General features: G+C 39.0%; 1 protein-coding gene and 1 non-coding gene across 3 annotated transcripts in view; both read left to right on the forward strand.

The window, feature by feature from the left end:
• The window catches only part of LOC105048834 (uncharacterized), a 37,557-nt gene that overhangs the window by 10,968 nt on the left and 4,678 nt on the right, over nt 1–21,911 (forward strand). For both annotated transcript variants that reach the window (XM_073261250.1, XM_010928294.4), the window contains exons 2-3: nt 3,254–3,685; nt 3,786–4,089. In XM_073261250.1, coding sequence (XP_073117351.1) covers nt 3,254–3,685; nt 3,786–4,089 — 736 coding nt within the window. The remainder of the gene's footprint in view (nt 1–3,253; nt 3,686–3,785; nt 4,090–21,911) is intronic.
• On the forward strand, nt 14,019–14,124 carry LOC114914398 (small nucleolar RNA R71). The gene has a single exon (XR_003801447.1). It is a non-coding gene; the product is annotated as a small nucleolar RNA R71 (small nucleolar RNA).

The raw sequence follows: 21,911 nt of genomic DNA on the forward strand, positions 1-21,911 counted from the left end.
TAAAGCCATAAGGGCCTTATAACCCTCGATTTGTTCCATCGGTTTAGCAGAGCCATCAAAAGATTTGATGGCGGACATCTTGAATCGGTTCGAAACTGTTCACTCAAGATCTTATGAGAGAATGGAGATTGAAGATTGAAGCTATCTTTATTCTAAGGTCGACCTCCTATCTGGAGCTCCATCAGATGCCTTTCAAGATTCAGAACCTTGTGCTTTAGGTCGTCCCTTCTTTGAACTTTCAAAGTACTGGGGGCAAATTCGCTGTTAGCCTCATCAATATGGTATTCATCTTGATGGGCTGGTTGAGGGCTGTGTTGGGATGAAGCATTTGGGGGAGCAGCTTCTTTTGATGGTTGCTTCTCCTTCTTTTGAAGCTATTGAATAGCTGCTGTCAGGGCTTGGACTTGCTGAACAAAGAGATTGAATTGTTAAGGATCAACAGTAATTGATTGCTGTGGTGGCGTCTTAGGTGCTCCTTTAGGAGCGGAGGGAGAGGGATGATGAGCTTGTGCTTTAACCATCTTTTTCACAAAAGAAATCAGAGCCCTTCCTCTAGCGCCAATCTGTTGCCGTAGGGCTCAAAATTTGGAGTAGAGTGGATCGACTTGGGTGAGATTGGGCTGGAGCGATCCTTGTGACCTAATGAAAACTCCTCCAATCTGCAAAATCAGTCAAGAAATTGGATGTGGATCCTTCAATTCTTGACCCTCCGATGCTTAAGTCAGTTCGAGCCTTGAGAACAGGGATGAAAAAGAATGGAAGAGCAAAAGATTGAGTGGAACTGGAGGAGAACTGGGTGGAAGCCAATAGTCTGGCCTAATTTCCTACCGACAGAATCTTCCTTAGTTTCAGAGAGCAGAACTTACCGATGGAGGATCCCTAACCCTCTATTTATAGAGGGATTGAGGAGGTCGTTTCAGAGTTTGGTAGGCCGTTAGAGGAGTCTGTTAGACGGTTAGAGAGCCACCTGCAAGTTAGTTGGCTTATAACTATGCATATAAGCTAGACATGAGATTGTGGCCAGCTGTGGCCTGGTTGAAGAAACCACCACGAGCGTTCACAGAACGATCAAGTCCGTCAGTATAATAGTTCACCTTGGTAGATAATCGGGGTGAAATAAAGATGTCCTAATTCCTTCCGGATAAGAAGGCATCAGGGTTCCGGTCAGTAGATACCCGATTTGAACATTTCGTTGTTAGCTAAAATGTCATCCGCTCAGAACACAACAAGGATGTTCTTTATTCAGGTCGATGAAATACAAAGCTGAATCCACTAACCGGCAAATTAGTTTGCTGGGATCCGGTGCTTTCAGATTGTCATCTCTTTGATCTCGTATGATGATGCCACGTATCTTGAGGCTGGTTTAATGCACCAACATTTTGAGAAATTTTGCTATTATTAGGAATTTGTTAGAATCCATTGATTATGTTGCAGGTTATAACTTTGGTGGATATGTTTCCAGTGCTTGATCCATGAAACCAACTAGGATCTGCAAGAAGACATAAGACAAGCTTTCCTGCTACCCATGTGGGTGTGATTTCAATCCTTGTTCCAACATGCATTCTCCACCTAAACATGTTACTGGATAATAGTGAAATGAACTTTTTCCATCTACCTCTTTAATAGGCCACATTTGTTGCTAGTAATCCTACTCCCTTTTCATAGAGTCTGCAATCCGTCTTCGCACTTGGTGGCCTTTCTGCACCAACAAACACCTTAAGACTAGATCATTTCTATCACCTGTTTAGTTATTTATTTGGAAATATCCAAGGTATTTAACCTTTAACAGTATCAGCAATTCTCCATTCTTTCTTTCTATCCTTGTTGTTCTAAGAGTCTTGTGATATTTTAAACTCACTCAATTACCCTTGCTTTTTAAACTTTGAAAGTTTGGCATTTGTTGCTTTGTAAAACATATGCAGCTTTGAGATTGCTTATTGCTAATGCATCATCATCTTGCATCTTTTTTTTTTTTGACTTGCAATCTTGTCTCAATTTCTTGCCATGGAACTGTTCCAGCTTTTTGGCCATGTATGGCATCTATTGCTGGTTCAGAACCCAATCAAGGCTTGAAAACTCAGTTTTGGTTATAGTTTCGGCCATCGGGGTGGCTTTGTGTGGGGGAGTTTTGGCACCTGTTGCAGCTGCAATTTTGGAAATATTGATGTTTCAACTTCAATTTCTGCAGAGAATTGATGAGAATGGTTCTTATGTCTTTTAAAATATCTAGATCAAAATCAATAATTAGAATTATGGCTAAGAATACATTTCATCATTAACTCTTAACTATATTGGTACAATCTGTTTCTTATTAGTACGCTGGAAGTTTGATCTGAGGGGCTTTTGCTTTGTGCAATGGTAAAAGGCTTAGGCTAACAAGTGCAATGACACTAGTTCGAGTCTTTGGTTAGCCTCTTTGTGCAGAGAAATGCCAAGGGGTCCCTGGTTTGCTCTCCTAGGGTCTTGGATCATCGGTACCATAACTGGGTAATATGGTTTTATAAGGAGATGTAGCTCAAATGGTAGAACACTCTTTTCACATGTGAGAGGTAAGGGGATTGATACTCTGCATCTCCACTTTTTTAGTGTTGAGCCTTGGTGCAATGGTTAGGCTGCTAGATTATGAGTCTGGTGTCATAGGTTCAAAACATGAAAACAACCTCATCACATATGAGGTTGATTTGGTCATACATACATACATACATACAAACAATCGAATACAGATATTTGCATTGTACGTTTGCATCATGCATCATTATCATATTTACCTTGACTGCTCCTTGTTTTGTGAGGTTTACACAAACACAAAATTATGTTCTTTGAAAGCTGTGAGCATGCCGTGTTTGTGATTTTTCCGTTAATTGGAGGTTTCAGATGCACATTACAGCTTAGATAGTCATTAGAACTATCTAAAATGTTTGAGGAAAGTGAAGAAACTAGTTTAACAGAAAGTTCTTCAAGTTTTTTTTAGGCAAAATTGCATTTGATAGCCAAGAATTTGTAGTTTACTTTGGTTTTAAGGTAAACTGTCCCACAATTCAAAATTACCCACCTTTTGTTAGCGATTACTTATGCGGCATGACCTCTTATATTATCTATATTAGTTAAAAGATTTTTGCTGATGGAATTTCAATGCACATCTGGGTTTTTACAGTTTTATACTATTAAAATAATAAAATTTATTTTCATTAGATGAATGCAGATTTTTTATACTCGCATCTAAAATGAGAATTTCACTTATACCTTATGGCAGGATTTTTTTTGTCTGCTCCTTTGGTGGATACTGCCATGCCTTCTCGTGAAGACTGCCCGTGAAATCTTTCGCTTTCTATACATCTTCCATGAGTCAATATGGAAATCCATTGTGGTTTTGTTAGCTTCAATCATCTCATGGACGTATTTGATCATAATTCTTTTATCTGCTTGTCTTTTGTTCAATTTGGTTTGCAATTTACAAATTATTCACTTTGAGGACTTTAGTAAACTCTTCGAAAGAGATGTGGATCCTTTAGTATATTTGGAAGAACACGTACACCTTCATTATAATCTCTCCAAGATCAGCCATAGATTCCGCATATTTCTTCTATTACTCTTCGTCTTTGTCACGGCAAGTCAGGTTCTGATTCTTTTTCAGACAACAGGATCTGGTGGGAAAGTCAATTTCACTAATGCTGGGGGATTAGCTGTAAGTTTCTTTTTGTCAATCATACAAGTGACTCATAGATTTCTTTTGTTTTTTAAATAATATTAGGAGCTACCCTTAAACTTGTTCTTGAAACTGGCAGGCATCTTCAGTTGTTCAGGTTGTTGGTGTGGTCCTTTCTTTACATGCAGCTGCTAAAATTTCACATCGGGCTCAAGGCATTGCATCAGTAGCCAGTAAATGGCATGCATTGACAACATGCATTTCCTGTGATTCTTCTCAAACGAGAACTACAAACAGTTCTGCTAATTTGGAGGTCATTCCAGCAAATTTATCATTGGCAGTTTATTCAGAAAGCGATTTGGAGTCATTAGACAGTGCTGCGGTTCAAAACAATTCTCAGTTGGTTTCTTACATGTCCTCGTACCACAATAGGCAAGCCCTTGGTATGTAAACCTTCCAGAACTAAAATTTTTTTGATGCATCTCATTTTGGATGTTGTTAGTAGTTAGAAAAACCAATAAAAGTCATCCAACAAGTTTCACTTACCTGTGGTTTATTTGGTTTTTCCCCTCTTAATATCAGCACAACTGTTACATAATTCTAGTAGATTGTCGCATTTGGCTTTTAGTTAGTTCTGTTTAACTAAACCTGGCGTTAATTTTTTGAGTTCCACTACTGATTTGTGGGAACTTATTCTGACAAGACAAGAAGCATGGTGCTCTTGATGGACATGAGCTGCTAAGCCCTTATGCTACTAATAGCATAATCTGAATATCTTATTGACTTAAAATGCTCATTGCCTGCTCTTATGATTACATCACTGCAAGTAAATAATTGCATAAGGTTAGAAAGGAACCATTGAAGTTATTTTCCTTCTTTCAGAATTCAGACATTATTTTTTTGAGACAATTTCATGATATCATCCTCACGTGTCATTTTTTTTCTTTTTCTTTTTTGTGTTTTACCTAGAGTCCAATCATCATCTTGATGGTGCATTAAATTCATGGAATTTAAGCGATGAGCTTCTTAGACATAAATAGATCAAGTGAATCTATATGATATTATGTGCTGACCTTAGCTGTATTAAATTCGTACATGATTTATTCCTTCTTAATATCATGCTATTTAGGTGATGGAAAGTATAGGCTACAGAGATACTAAAAACCACATGGTATTTGAGAGGATGACATGTTCAATTTTTTATAGCTGTAGTTGTCATCTTCTGCAGTAATTCGCAAATTCTTTCAGTGCCCACTTGGTCATTCTCCACTGATCATGCATCACCAGCCTTAGAGTCATCATGGAGAAATTGCTTTGCCCTTCTCCCCAACTTCCATTTGGCTGGCTACAAGTCCCATCCTTCTAGAATGTTCTGGAACTTGTATAAGCTTCATCGGTAGAAAAGCAGTTCTTTCAACTTTTGCTAACAATTTTTCTAGAGGACATTTCTTAATAAATTATATAAGGCAGAACTGAGAACATGAGAATCAATTTATGTTGACCTTGATAAAACAAGTTAATTTGAGCATCCGTGCAGGCTTCGCTTGGGCTTATTTAACACGAATGAGCAATTCCCTGATTTCTGTCCTATGTTGTATAAAATTTTGAAAAAAAAACATGATAGAAATTTTTAAAAAATACTAGATAATTCTAGTTTAAAACATTCTGCAAGTATTATAACATGCTTAGGCATTTTAGTGTTTCGCAAATGACTGTACAACCTTCATTTCTGAAAACTTTGATGATCCAAATCATGTTAAGAGTTGATATATGATCGCTTGTCGCGAGGCGATCAAAAATAAATCACTAACTTATTACTATATAGATAGTGCAAATCAGGTTCGTATCCATAGGGACCGTGGACTGAGTTACGTTCGAATACTAGAATTAAAGAAGAACTAAAATTGATCGATCTACTAAAATAATGTTAACAAAAGTAAAGTAAATCAAATGCTAATAGAAAAGTATATCTAGAATTAGGGAAATATCTCAGAATTTCGCCTGGTTGGCAAACAGTTAATACCTTCCTATTATGCAATTAATCTATATGCCACCTATCAAGATATAACCTGTCTGGTGAGAGCATGGCCCGTATTCGTTGGATCACGATCTGTTCTTCTGGAGTATAGACTAGTCAAGATGAGATGCATATAAGGTGAGAAGGAATCGTATTTAAAAATCATTTATTTAAAAATCATTTATCTCAAGAGTACGAACCGTATCCGTAGATCACGGCTCGTCCCAAGAGTACCAACTATTCTAAATATGATTTCAGATAAAAAAATAAAAAATTAAAAGCAAATCTTTTATTGCATAGAAAGGAGAGATACAAAAGATAAATAAAAAAAAACCATTGCTTGTTACAAGCACTTCAGGGATTTTTTGAGATAGAAAAGCTTAGCCGGCCATGAAACTCTTGCTAGCTGACATCCTGGGGCTGAGGAGACTCCTGGGCAGCAGTTGGAAGATGGTTGACACTTGCAGAAGGAGGGAGGATGGCGCTAGGGAGAAAGGGGTTTTGGTGTAGAGAAGGATGGTGGAGGCATGGAAAAAGGTGGTGGCCGGCTTGTGGCGTGGAGAGTTTTTTTTTTTTTTTTTTTGCTTTTTCTCCCCGCTGATGTCTTCTACGATCTTTTTTTTTATAGATTGCATTTTACGCGTTCAGGTCATGTTTGTTTCGCATCCCAACAGCCCCTTCTTATCCTCTTTTCCATATTTCTTTGTAAAACCGTGCGTCCACATAGGTTTCCGTGTTTGTTCCACAAATTTCATCTTCTGTTTTGCCATTTCGCTTTCTGCATTCGCCCCTACTCGCCAGCTTTCATGGATAAATTTAAACCATGCTCGCTACGTGACTTGCTCAGATGAACACCTGCTTTTGCCCGGTCCCACATTTAAATCCCGTGTGAAGACCGGTTCTTGCCTCACTGTTCGCGTGCCCACTTGTCAAGGATTGCGTCAGTGCACACCCGAACCTGAAGCCCACGTGCCCATCTCCATGCATTCAAATCATTGGGTCCCGCATACCCTTTGAATGCTTTAGTGACCACACGTGACACGCCAAGCCCCACACATCAGCCAACGTCTTTCTTCTTTTGATTTTCCCACGTGGGTCCCTGTGTTTAAACTTTAAATCACCCATTCAGATATTACGTGAAGACTTGTTGACCTTTTAAATCATTCCCTTCTTGACCACTCAAACTTCATGTGCTGTGGACTCTTTCTCCTATGTAGACCATGCAACCAACTCTCATACACCAAAGCTTCTGTGCATTGTGTGGGCCGCGTGAAGGGACTTTGGGCCTTCTATCATTTTGGGCTTCTTTCTGAATTTTATTTTGAACTTGAGTTAGGCTTGATTTTGGGCATTACTTGGGTTTGGACTCAATCTTCTAATTACCTGCAAAAGAGATTAGGAAGCATTAAATTCCAACTAATAAAGATTAAATAATATAATATTTAATACTTCTAACATTATAATTCATGTATTGATCATACTTTTCAATTTGAATTTTTGCTCGTCCTCGAGTAAAATAGATAAATTGGCACTGTGTACCGACTCGTCCATGAATTAAAAGTTATCCTAGGCAATTCTAAAGTCAATTGATACTCGACTAGACCATCAAAGAGGTACTTCATCGGATTATCAATTTTACCCATTCAATGGTCGAGTGAAGTCCATAAAAATTTCTTGAGTTTTTTTCTTTGCCAACTTTCCACCTCACTCTTTAAGTCCTCTAACTTGCTAGGAGCTTGATGTAGTGTCTTCTTGTAGTTTAGTCTCGTTATTCTCTCTTTCTGTCTCTTTTTTTAAAGTCAGTACAATGTTCTAATCCTTTAAGATTTCTAGTTGACCCTTGTAATGAGTTTTAAACCAATGACTCCCAAGTCAGTTGGTTTTAGGACATTAGGTGTAGAACACCCCTTAGACTTACTGACTCGAGTCAAAAAGACTACGACTTAAGACTGACTTTATAACAGGTCTCTTGGCATCTTCACCTTTTGATGCAAACCACAACGCTTACTTAAGCGAAGGGGTCCAGTTACTCAGTGAGACAATGCTGAACCTTTTATATATATATATCAATATTAAGGAAATTTTTTTGCATACCTCGATCTTTCCATCCAAACCCATGAAGCAGATTCTTTATTGAGATCGGTAGGAAGAGGATTCTGGAATTACTCTTAAAATTTGGTCTAGTCTAAACCCCACCATTCATTGGATTTTCTTAATAATTATCTCTCAATATCTCTAAAATTATCTAAACCGTTAATCATTCATCAATTAGAATGTTTGATTAACTTCAAATCCAGACAAAATCTGGTACACGAAACTGATCATGTTCTGATCATGGTCATACTTGAGGATTTAATTAAATTAGTTTTTCTCCCCTCCAACTTAATTTTCATTGTCCTTAATGGAAGAAGAGAATAACAAAGTATAATAAAATAGAGAAAGAAAATGCAAGGAAGGATACCACCTGGATTCAATGTTCTCCTTCATTGTTGGGTGGTTTGTCCGTATTTTGGGGGTGTGATTTGTTCGTGATTCCATTGAGCCGTAGATGGGGTGCTCCTCCCAACTTGGATGATTGTCCTTCTTGGATTTTCTAATAAAATGAAAAGAAGCTAGATAATTGAAAGAAATGTATAAATTGGGTTGCCTCCCAGTAGCGCTAAGTTTAAAGTCTTCAGCCAGATTGTACTGAGTATCATGGCAGTATTGGATCCATTATATCAATCGATTCAATTAATTTCATCGTTAATTCCATCTATGTAAGGCTTCAATCGTTGACCGTTCACCTTAAAGATGTTCCCCTATTTAGGATCTCTGAGTTCTATAGCCCCATGGGGAAATACCTGAGTCACAACGAAGGGTCCGTCCCAGCATGAACGAAGTTTATCAGGAAAAAGATGCAATCTAGAATTGAAAAGCCACACTTTTTGATTGGGCTCGAATGTTTTTCGTATAATGAATTTGTCGTGATATACTTTAGTCGAGCCTTATAAATTCTAGCATTCTCATACATTTCATTGCGTAGCTCTTCAAGTTTATTTAGCTGAAGTCTCCTATTGAAACCTGCTTTTTTCATGTCAAAGTTAAATTGCCGTATGATCCAAAATGCGCGATGTTCCAATTCAACCGGCAGATGACCAGTTTTGCCAAATACAAATCAATAAGGAGACATTCCTATGGGTGTTTTAAAAGTAGTACGGTAAGCCTAAAGTGCATCGTCTAATTGCACGGACCAATCCTTCCTATCGGGCCTAACCATCTTCTCTAAAATATGTTTGATCTCCTTATTGGAGATCTCTACTTGGCCACTTGTTTGGAGGTGATAAGGTGTGGCAACTTTGTGGGTTATCCTATATTTTTTCATTAAATTTTCAAAGTGCCTATTTGTGAAGTGTTTACCCCCATCACTTATGATGGATCTTGGGCATCCAAACCAACTAAAGATGTTATGTTGAATGAACTTGATCACGATTTTGTGATCATTGGTTCGGGTTGCCATGGCCTCTACCCATTTAGAGACGTAATCTATTGCCACTAGAATGTATTCGAACCCATGAGAAACTGGGAATGGTCCCATGAAATCCACCCCAAACGTCAAAAATTTCTACTATTAAAATTGAGGTTAGGGGCATCATATCCTTCCTAGATTTGTTTCCTATCTGTTGGCACCTTGGGCAGCTACGACAAAAGTTGTGTGCATCTTTGAATAATGTTGGCTAGTAGAACCCGCTTTGCAGCACTTTTGCTGCAGTCTTCTTTCCACTAAAATGTCCCCCACATGCTAGAGAGTGGCAGAATATGAGAATACTTTGAAACTCACTCTCGGGAACACACCTACGGATCACCTGGTCGGGGCAGTGTTTGAATAGTTCAGGTTCCTCCCAAAAGTAGTGTTTAACTTGTGAGAAGAATCGATCTTTCTCTTGTTTTGACCAAGGGGAGGGGGTTTGTCCTGTGGCCAGGTAATTGACAATGTAGGCAAACCACGGAGGTTGATTAGAGGAGATTATGAAAAGTTGTTCGTTAGAAAATTTTTCCTTGACCTCATCGCTGCCTTTTGTGTGTTCGACTAAAATTCTAGAAATGTGATCTGGTACCACATTTTCGGAACACTTGTCTCTAATTTCTAGTCAAATTTTTGAAGGATCCATCTGATCAACCTAGGCTTCGTATCTTTCTTAGAGAGCAAGTATTTTAATGCCGCATGATCAGAGTAGACTAGGACCTTAGACCCTAAAAGATATGATCGAAATTTATCTAGGGCGAACACCATAGCTAGTAACTCCTTTTTAGTAGTAGTGTAATTCAATTGGGCATCTGAAAGGGTTTTACTGGCATAATAGATTACGTGTGGTTCTTTATTAATTCTTTGTCCGAGCACTGCACCAATTGCGAAATCAGAAGCATCACACAATCTCAAAGGGAAAGGACCAATCAGGGGGCTTAATAATTGGTGTCGTCATGAGAACTGTGTGAAGTGTATGGAAAGATTTAAGATAGTCGTCATCAAAGACAACAAGGATTTCGTTGGCAAGCAAATTGCACAAAGGTCTAGAGATTTTGCTAAAATCTTTGATGAATCTTCTATAAAACCTAGCATGGCCGAGAAAGGATTGTATTTGTTTGATTGAAGTTGGGGGTGGGAGTTTTGAGATTACTTCTACTTTAGCTTTGTCTACTTCAATCCCTTTTTTAGAAACTATGTGGCCTAGCCAAGGTTTGCTGAACCGGTACCATCAGCCATTTCGACCGGCTGGTGGTACGGTTCGGTATGGTTTCATACCGTACCGAACCGACGACCCGAACTGGAAAAAAAAAAGAGAGAAATTGAGAGAAATAGAGAGAGAGAAAGAGGAAGAAAAAAAAGAGGGAGGGGAAGGAGTCGGCGGGGCCGTCGGACGGCCTCTGACTGGCCGCCGTGGCCGTCGGAGGGCACCGTCCACGCGCGTGGCGCCGCAGGCGTGAAATAGGGGCATCGCCCTTGTTTCGCAATTTTTTTTAAAAATATGGTTTTAAGTGAAGTAGGCAAACGATTTACCGGCTTCACGATTTTTGTTTTTTTTTAAAAAATTCTTAAGTCGGCAACCCAGTTGTCGACTTCATAAGTTTAAAAAAAAAAAAAAAAATCGAAACAGACATTGTCTGTTTCGAAAAAGAAGGCTCCACCCGCTCGACCGTCCTCAGGCCATCGGCGTCGGCTCGTCGGCCATCGGGAGCCTCGCAACGGAGGCACTGTCTGTCTGGTAGGTTCTCCGCCCCCCCTTCGAGCGCTCTCTCTCTCTTTTTTGCTCTCTTGAAAGTCCTATCGGACAATACGGGGCTCGAAAGTCCTCCGACGACTGCAGCCGACCACCGCCGGCCTCCGGCGGCTCCCACCTCCCTTCCTTCCCTCCCCTCTCTCTCTTTCTCATTTTCATTTTTTATTTTTCGATACCGCTGGTGTACCGATTTTATCGACCGAATCGTGCCGGTTCTCCGTCGGTCCGGTACGAGATGGGGTGTACCGGCCGGTTCGGCACGGTATTGCAAACCTTGGGCCTAGCACAATCCCTTCTCGGACCATAAAATGACTCTTTTTCCAACTTAGCACTAAATTCATTTCTACACATCTTTTAAGTACTTTGGTTAAATTTTGGAGACAATCATCAAAGATAAGACCAAAAACAGAAAAATCATCTATGAAAACTTTTAAGAATTTATCGATCATATCAGAAAAAATAGCCATCATGCATCGTTGAAAAGTGGTCGGTGCATTGCATAGTCCAAAAGGCATTCTTTGGAAGGTGAAAGTACCATAAGGGGAGGTAAAGGTGGTTTTCTCTTGATCAGCAGGGAATATCGGGATCTGGTTATATCCTGAATATCCATCCAGTAAACAGAAAAAACTGTCCTGCTAGCCGTTCTAAGATTTGATCAATAAAAGGCAAAGAAAAATGATCTTTCTTAGTAACGGTATTCAGCTTTTGGTAGTCCACACATACTCGCTAACCATTTATTGTACGAGTGGGAATTAACTCACCCTCGTCGTTCTCTACTACGGTAATACCTGACTTCTTAAATACTATCTGGGTTGGACTAACCCATTGGCTATCTGAAATCGGATAGATAATACGAGCATCTAGCCATTTTACAACTTTCTTTTGCACTACTTGTATATTCGGATTCAATCTTCATTGCATGTCCCTATGTGGTTTGGCCTCAGCCTCACAGTGAATGTGATGCATGCAAACAGAAGGATCAATGCCCTTCAAATTGGCAATCGTCCATCCTATGCCCTCTTTGTGCTCTTTGAGCATCCTTATAAGTTTGTCTTCCTGGTTAGTGGTTGGGCTAGATGTAATGATCACTGGGAGGGTATCATTGGGTTCGAGAAATGAATATTTCAGTGTGGCAGGAAGAGGCTTTAGCTCCAGGATAGGTGGTGCTTCTAAGGATGGTACTAGAGGGCTCAATTGAGTCGGTAATTGCTCATACTTTACAGTCTAAGAGAAAGTGGTACTAAAATTGGGTGGTTCTAGCAAAGCATGTACTTTAGTGTATCCATCGATATCAAAATTATCCACTCCAAAATGTGTTAGGCATGCCTGTAAAGGATCTGAGTTGAGCAAGGCAGGGGCTTTATCTTCTACAACTTCCTCTAGCATGTTGATCTCGTTATGGTCATATGTAGGTGGTCCCTGAGATGCGTTGAAAATATTCAACCTCAGCTTCTTATTCCCGAAAGATACATCCATAATCTCGATCCTACAATTTATACCGGCATTAGCGGTTGCTAAGAAGGGTCTACCTAGGATGATTGGTTTTTGGCTGGGATTGCTACCAGATTCCATATCCAGCACAAGAAAATCAACAGAAAAGTAAAATTCATCTACTTTCACCAACACGTCTTCCAGCATTCCACGGGATATCTTAATGGATCGGTCTGCTACTTGTAAGGTCACTGTCGTGGGTTTTAACTCTCCAAATCCAAATAGATCATATACAGAGCTCGAGAGAAGGTTGACACTTGCACCCAAATCCAATAATGTTTTCTTAATCGTGAGGTCCCCTATGATACAGGATATAATTGGGGTATCTGGATCTTTAAGTTTGGGTGGGGCAGTTTGCCAAAAAATTGAGCTGGCCTGCTCAGTCAGGTGGACTTTTCTTGGTATCTGTGCCTTAGATTTTCGTTTCTGTGTGCACAGGTCCTTTAGAAATTTGGCATAGGTCAGGACTTGTTTAATGGCATCAAGAAGGGATAAGTTTATTTGTACCTGTTTAAATAGTTCCAGCATTTCATTCATTTTTATACCCTTGTTGTCAAGAGACAGAGGGGATTCTAAAGCACTGGAGAATGGAGCCTTAGGTGTGGGTGCTGAGTCAGTAGGTTCTTCCCTCTTTACAGATTTCTTCTTTTCTGGCTTGGTCGGTTTTGATGGTTCTAGTTTTCGAGTTATCTCAGGATGATCTATGGTTTTTCCACTTCTAAGGGTCATGACAGATTTGGCATGTTTGGAAAAAGTTCCTGGGCCAGTGGAGCTCTCAGCCATGTACTGACCTTTTGGGTTACTGATGGACTGACTGGGTAATTTTCCTTCCTCTCTCCTACTGAAAGCTGTTGCTAGCTGACCTATCTGGCTCTTTAGCTTTGCTATTGATTGCATATGGGAGTGAAGGAGTTGGGTGTTTATTTCTAGTCCTTTAAGTGCTTGCAGCATCTTTTCTTCGAAAGTCGAGCTATGGGTACTCAAGGTGGGTTGAGAAAGGTTCTGGTATTGTGGCTGGGATGGATGCCCATAAGTCATGTCCGGATAACCTGATCTTTGTTGCATCGGGTGAACCACTGGTTGTAGTTTCCACGAGAAATTCGGATGGTTCCTCCATCCTGGATTGTATGTACTAGAATAGGGGTTGTTCGTGCTAGAATAAAGGTTGTTCCCTGGTCTATGAGTAGTTTGGGCTTGATGGACTTGCTCTTGTACATATTCGGGAAACTGTGGTGCAGCTGGACACTCATTCACAAAGTGAGTAGGGCTTGAACATAATGCACATATATCTTGCAGTTGACTAGATGGAGAAGAGGAATATCCTGCACTTAATAATCGATCTAACTTTTGGGATAATTCATCTACCTTATGATGGATATCTATAGAGTTTCCTATTTCATAGATTCCACCCCTCTGAGTTTAACATGGGTTTATCTTTAGTAGAGGCAGACATATGATGTAATGAATTTTCATTTAAAATTTTAAATAGTTGCATGCTTATTTTCACTTTTGAGCATGAATGTCCCATCGCATGATGCATCGACCATTTATTGATGTCTTTCAGATAGTCCATTATAAAAACATTGGACTCACTGCCACTTGGGTACAGCATGATGGGGACATTTTCTAATAAGGTCCTTTAACCTCTCTCATGTTTCATGAAATATTTCTCCATCTAATTGGAAAAAATTAGTTATGCCTTTTCTTATTTGATTAGTTTTTCCTATGAAAAAATGTTTCTTAAGAAACTCTCCTTGGAGCTGATCCCAGGTTGATATAGTCATAGAATCCAAAGTATGTAGCCAGTATTTGGCTTTGTCTTTAAATGAGAAAGGAAATAATTTCCACCTAAGGGCATCATTGGAGAAGTTGTGAATCTTGACAGTTGAGCATATCTTAAGAAATTCGTCAAGATGTTTATAAGGATCTTCGTTACTAAGTCCATAAAATGAGGGTAATATTTGGATTATACTGGACTTAATTTCATGTTGGGTGGCCTCTACGGGAGGTGACTGTATACAGGGAGAGTAGGTATACGTTGAAGGAGTAAAGTACTCCTTCAATTGCCTAGGTGGATCATTCTCCTGATTTTGGTTCATTTGTCTTTGTCTGTTGGCTCTAAAAGTTCTTTCTATTTCTGGATCAAAAGGTTGAATTTCTGATCGTAATGATCTACGACTAAGCATACAAAATATTTTAGTTTTTACAGGATTTTTTTTTGAAAATGAGAGAAGAATGAAAGAAATCTACAGAGAAGAGCCTAAGAGTCCTTAATCTAAGAAGAGAGAAGAATTATTATTATTATTTTTAATTATATATATATTTTTGTCAAATACTTAATCAAATTTCTATCCTAGGTCACCTTAAATCTAGACAGCTCCTAACTGCCAAGACTGTCTTGAAATTCTCCAAGTCAGAAACCAACTAGCTAACTAGCCAGGTAAGGGTAAGATCAGTGGGAAGTTTTCCGTGCTTTCGCAACGGACCTAATTAAGTAACCATCTTTCTTCAGGACGTAATCCCTGAACCCCTTTCCTAGACACTAGTCAACTAGCCAATCCTGACTCGGTCCAATTCTTTCGGATGCCTTATCCTAGTGAGCTCGAACACCTTAGTGGTCAACGTCTAATTAATTTTAAATTAGAGGTCTAGGTTATGTAAGATGAAAGATGTGGTTTTTGGGCTAAGGGTGATCAAATCCCCACCTTATCTGATTAATGGGTTAAGTGCCCTTAAAATTAATTATGGAGATGAGATGCAACAAACCAAGATGTCCAAGCTTTGTGATTAGCATGCAGTCAAGACTAAATTAAATTGTTTTTCTTTTTAGATTTTATGGTTGTCTCTAATTTCCTAAATAATTTATAAGATATCAGTGTAAAATTTTTTATTTTGCGGGAATGTAAATTTGACTAAGTAAACTAAGCAAGTTAGAAAGCACTAAAACTAAAAATATACTAAGAAGTAAAGAAGCAAATACAGTAAATTTTTTTTTTTTTTGAATTCAAAAGCAACTATGCCATGATCTCCGGCAACGGCGCCAAAATTTGATCGCTTGTCGTGAGGTGATCAAAAATAAATTACTTACTACTATATAGATAGTGCAAGTCAGGTTCATATCTACAGGGATCATAGACTGAGTTACGTTTGAGTACTAGAATTAAAGAAGAACTAAAATTGATCGATCTACTAAAATAATGTTAACAAAAGTAAATCAAATGCTGACAGAAAAGTATATCAAGAATTAGAAAAATATCTCGGAATTTCGCCTGGTTACCTGGCAAACAGTTAATACCCTTCTATTATGCAATTAATCTATATGCCACCTATCAAGATATAACCTGTCTGGTGAGAGCATGGCCGTATCCGTTGGATCACGACCTGTTCTTCTGGAGTATAGACTAGTTAAGATGAGATGCATATAAGGTGAGAAGGAATTATATTTAAAAATAATTTATCCCGAGAGTACGAACCATATCCGTAGATCACGGCTCATCTCAAGAGTATCAACTATTCTAAATATGATTTTAGATAAAAAAAATAAAAAATTAAAAGCAGATATTTTATTGCATAGAAAGGAGAAAGACAAAAGATAAATAAAAAAAAAACCACTGCTTGTTACAAGCACTTCAGGGATTTTCTGAGATAGGAAAGCTTAGCCGGCCATGGAACTCTTGCTAGCTGACATCCTGGGGTTGTGGAGACTCCTGGGCAGCAGCTGGAAGATGGTTGACATTTGTAGGAGGGATGATGGCGCTAGGGAGAAAGGGGTTTTGGTGTAGAGAAGGATGGTGGAGGCGTGAAAAAAGGTGGTGGCCGGCTTGTGGCGTGGAGAGGTCTTTTTTTTTCTTTTTCTCCCCCCTGATGTCTTCTGTGATCTTCTTTTTATAGACTTCATTTTACGCATTCAGATCGTGTTTGTTTCGCATCCCAACAGCCCCTTCTTATCCTCTTTTCCGTATTTCTTCGTATAATCGTGCGTCCACATAGGTTTCCATGTCTGTAGGCCTGCAAATGGGTCGGGTCGGACTGGGTCCTGAGTGATCCCGACCTGATCTGATTTCTTGATCGGGTCTTGATATTTGGACTTATACCCATCCTGATAAAAAATCGGATCGGGTCGGGTCGGATCCATGGCCAAATTTATTGACCCATTGGATCATTCGGGTCGGATCGGGTCTATATATAATCCGGTCCCAATCCATGAAATGCGGGTCCGGTTCGGATCCAGTTCGGATCAGATCGGATCACGGGTTTAATTTATTTGAAACCTATCATCAGTGAATACTAATGCTAGATGATAACTAAGAAAGGTCTCTTTTCTTTTTTTTCTCTAATTCTCAAACTGTAACTTCTAATAACTAATTATATTAGATAGCAGAGGGAAACAAGCGGTTTTTGAGAAGAGTCAAGATTCTAGAAGTCCGCACAAAAGAAGAAAAGTAAAAAAAAAATAAATTTTATATAGTGATATAATTGTCCTAATCTAAAACATCATATAAGGGGAATACTTGTACATGATTAAAAATGAGACTGTATATACTGTGGATGACACAACATCTGTGCACGTTAGAGCATGCTCTGAAATTTTTTAAAGTCAACAAAACGAATTGAAATTCAAGAAGCCCTCTTACTTTTGTACCTCATGGCACAGTAAACATAAACTAAAAGGTTTAGAAAACTAAACCTAGCAAGAAGCCAGAAGAAGTAATCGAGATGCCCTTCATTTAAATTATTAGGAATCCATCCAATCTTTCTTCCTTGGATTGTTATATATGTTACAACAGTCAGAATAAAAGAACCGAAGGATTTGAAAAATTTTTAGTTTTGAAGATTTTTAGTTTGAGAATTGGATGGGGAAGATCGAAGAGTTTGAAAAAGTTTGGCCCAAGCCCAAACCCCTATTTGGGTGAGTCACTCTAACTGGGTTTGGGTCCTATGTTTGGATTCGGATCGAGTCGGGTTGGGTCGGGTCGGGTCATGTATCTTAAGATCCAAATTAACCCAAAAGTCCAGGGTCGGGTCGGATCGGATCGGATCCAAATTCAAAAAGTTCAGACTCGACCCAAAAAAAGGAACGGGTCCAATTTTTGAACCCGAGCCGGCTCCATGGGTCTTTTAAATGGGTCCGGATCGGGTCTAACCGGGTCGGGTCGGATCACGGATCAATCCGACCCATTTGCAGCCTTACGTGTTTGTTCCACAGATTTCATCTTCTGTTTAGCCGTTCCGCTTTCTGCGTTCGCCCCTGCTCGCCAGCTAACACAGATAAATTTTAACCATGCTCGCTGTGTGACTTGCTCGGACGAACACCTGCTTTTGCCCAGTCCCATATTTGAATCCCGTTGAAGATCAGTTTCCGCATCGCTGTTCGCGTGCCTGCTTGTCAAGGATTGCGCCAATGCACACCCGAACCTAAAGCCCATGTGCCCATCTCCATGCATTCAAATCACTGGGTCCCGCATACCCTTTGAATGTTGTAGTGACCACACGCCAAGCCCCACACATCAGCCAACGTCTTTCTTCTTTTGATGTTCCCACGTGGGTCTGTGTTTAAACTTTAAATCATCCATTCAGATATTACGTGAAGACTTGTTGACCTTTTAAATCATTCCCTTCTTGACCACTCAAACTTCATGTGCTGTGGACTCTTTCTCCTATGTAGACCATGCAACCAACTCTCATACACCAAAGCTTCTGTGCATTGTGTGGGCTGCGTGAAGAGGCTTTGGGCCTTCTATCATTTTGGGCTTCTTTCTGAATTTTATTTTGAACTTGAGTTAGGCTTGATTTTGGGCATTACTTGGGTTTGGATTCAATCTCTTAATTACCTGTAAAAGAGATTAGGAAGCATTAAATTCTAACTAATAAAGATTAAATAATATAATATTTAATACTTCTAACATTATAGTTCATGTATTGATCAATATACATGTTAAAAAAATAAAATCAAGTAGTTCATATTTTATAATCAAATCATAATGTTTATTGCTTAAATTAATTTTATGTCTTTGGCAGAAGATTTAATTTCCACTTGTATTTTTTAGGAAATTTATAATTTTGAACATGCTATAGGCTATAAATAGATATGTTTAAACTAATTCATTGTTTCGACTTTAGAGGTAAAAGCTCTATTTTTTTAATCTTTATATTTTATAAAATATTTGGACAAACCGATATAAGCATAGTAATAAAGTTTGTAATATTTATATTCTAGTCTTTAAAAATTGTAGAGCATAGATATCCCTGAAAATTGTAGAGCATAGGGGTAACGCCTCCAATTTTTCTTTAATTTTGAAGAAAAATCTTTAAAATGTTTATGAACTTTAAGTTCAATAAATCCAATCTTCCCATTTCTTTATGGTTGTTTGAGAATAATCCAGTGCCAAAATAAACTCATTGAAACAATGTAACAAATTGAAGCGGAGTTGGAAGAAGAATTAATAGAGAAACAGGAGATGTGCATAAATGCGTGTTGCAATCGTAACGTGAATCAAGGAATGAGAACTTCCGGCTCCACGAGGATTTTGTGCTACACAAAAACAATGCAGCAACATAATACTTGGTTAATAGGATACAACAGTTGAGATAATTTGTCACGCCCCGAATCCAGCATCCAGATCGGGCATGTGATAGCTGCACACTCCTTAGGACAATGCCCTAAAAAATATGCCAGCCCTGCTATGCACCTCACTGTTCGATCCCAAATCTCATAGAATTCTTCTGGATCTAAAAAAAAAAGATAAAGATATAAGCTTTACGAGTTCAGTAAGCTACCAACATGTTTGAGAGATCAAGCATAACTAATTTTCAAAAAGATAATTATATAACAATAATATATAACAAAATAACTTTTCTTTGAAACATGCCATGCAATTTAATAAATATCCAAAAATCTTCTCTCAGTTTTTGATGACTACGGCCACGATTAGCCCCGTGATAAGGCCTGAGAGAGACTAGTCCCTGAATAATAAACACGTGACGTATCACCGTGTACCAGTGATCAGCCCCGACTAGCTAGATTCGAAAGGAACTAGCTCTGATTCACATGGCCACGATTAACCCCATGAAAAGATAAAGAGATTAGTTCTGAAATATACATGCGACGTATTAGCATGTGCCAGTGATCAGTCTCAACTGGCTAGGCCCGAAAGAACTAGCTTTGTTAGTGATCAGCCCCGATTGGTTAGGTCCGAAAGAAATTAGCTCTGATTCACACGATCACGATTAACCCCGTGACAAGGCTAAAAGACTAATTCTGAAATATGCACGCGTCGCATCAACGTGTGCCAATGATCAGCCCCATTGGCTAGGCCCGAAAGAACTAGCTCTACCAGCAATCAGCCTCGACTGGCTAGGTCCGAAAGAAATGCATTTCTGCAAATCGGAGGAAATTAAGATGAAATAGAAAAATGCTCTCAATCTAGCCCGTGTCCAAGTCTAGATTTAGGTTAAATTTCTGAATCGAATCTATACAATTCGAGTTGATCCAGACTCAACTGAGTTGGGTCCCAACAAAAAGACCCAATTAACCCATCCCTCTCTCTCTCTTCTCTGTTACTTTCTTTCCTTTCTTTATCTCTCTCTCTCTTTACCGAAATCAGGACCTTTGGGGTTTTCATGGAGGTCGACTGGAGATGGGGGTTTCGGTATTGAAGCAATCGGACCGACTGAGGGTGGTAGTGCGACGATGGCCGGAGGTGACAGTCAGCCAAAGATGTCTGGGGACTGCACCAAAAAAAAAGAAGAGGCTCTACCATAGTGTCAGAAAGGAAAAAGGAGGGAAGAGAGAACTTATCGGAGACGGCAATGGTGATAGTAGCAGCTGATGAGGTGGACTTTCGGAGGTTCTCCTACCCAAAGTCTCTCGGCACATATATGTTAGGGCTTGGGAAGAAGGGTTAGGGTTTCTAGAGGAGGTGGCAGCACTCGGCACGATCACATGGTGGCCGCCGGAGATGGAGAAGAAGAAGAAGAAAGAGGGTGATAGGGGTTTCGATGAGGGTTCTATTAAGAGGTATGGGGTTTAAATAAAGGAGGGATGGGACGAGATTGACCCAATCTCCCTCGACTAAGGTCGGGCCTCGCCGACATGTCTCATCCCAATTCTTTCCCCTTCACCGGCCATGGATCGACTCGGAACAAGGTTTTTCTGTTCTAGTCGAATACGGCTTCATCTCCCCCCTTCTCCGTGATTTTTTTTCGGTTTTCGATGAAGTCGGCATGGGATGTCGGCTTAAGTGCGAACCGGTTCCAAAGGGACCGGTTCTCTTTGGAACCGGTTGTCACATTCTCCCCTCTTAAAAAAATTTCGTCCGAAACCGGTTCTCTTTGGAACCGGTTGTCACATTCTCCCCTCTTAAAAAAATTTCGTCCTCAAAATTTAATAAATCTAGATCTTCCTAAGTTAAAGGTGCTCAATCGCAAAAGTTACATATACAATTTTGTCCGGCTTTGGTATTTCTGTCTACCAGACACATGATCACATTACTAAAATGCTTGCAAGCAGTCTGACCCCTCGGGTCAAGCACAATGCTCACGCACACTTCTATACCAAAGCAAAGACTCTTTTCAAGAATACTTCTTAGTTCGGCACCTTCACGTTAATTATGAAATTTTGTCCTTTTGATATACAATCAAGGATCTCATTTCTCCTCGATTGAAATCAGTGCAATCAAAAGTTTTCTATCGCATTTAAGACTAAGATTAGACTAATAGGATTAGCACTCATTAAGTGATCAAGACTCTGCACGTTCATTTGAGATTGAGTTGGGATCAATTTGGATGCAAAAACTTTTCTGCAAGATCAATTAATATCAATTGTGTTGCAATAAAGCTTGAAATGAATTTGGTACTAGTACAATGAAGTTTTGATTTCACAAAAGATAATGGCCCATCTTGATTAAAATCAAATCATTAGATGACAATGAGAGTGATCATGATTATGTAGTAATGGCTATAGGCAACAATGATCCATCATAATGATCTCAAAATTAAATCACAAAAATAAATCCAAGAAGATAAAGTATTGATATCATGATTCCTATGTCTGAGTTGAGATCATAAAGAGGGAACGGGCCGCACCGATTATTCAGATACTTGACAAATAGACCAAATTTAATTAATAATCAACTAATCTTAGATATAAGATGGTCAAAACTTTCCTTAGCACGGTCAATATAGTCATATCGTAACTAGCTTAAGAATCTATCGTACTCACATTTCCTTTATGATTAAAAGCCTATTTTATCATAACACATTTCAAAACCATAATTAATACATTCGATCAATTTTAAATGACTCAACCACCACACTTTCACTGCACAACTCTAACATTCTCCAAAATTTTTTAATGATCCTATAAATTACTAGCACATCATAATTAGAGAAATGAATCAATTTAGAAGATCCTCTCACAATATTAGGTAAATAAAATATTCTTCTTAGCCAAATTTTTATCATGATTGTAGAAGTCTTTCTTATTCATATTATCCTTAAG

This window comes from Elaeis guineensis, chromosome 7 (assembly GCF_000442705.2).
Source record: "Elaeis guineensis isolate ETL-2024a chromosome 7, EG11, whole genome shotgun sequence".
Classification (NCBI taxonomy): Eukaryota; Viridiplantae; Streptophyta; class Magnoliopsida; order Arecales; family Arecaceae; genus Elaeis; species Elaeis guineensis.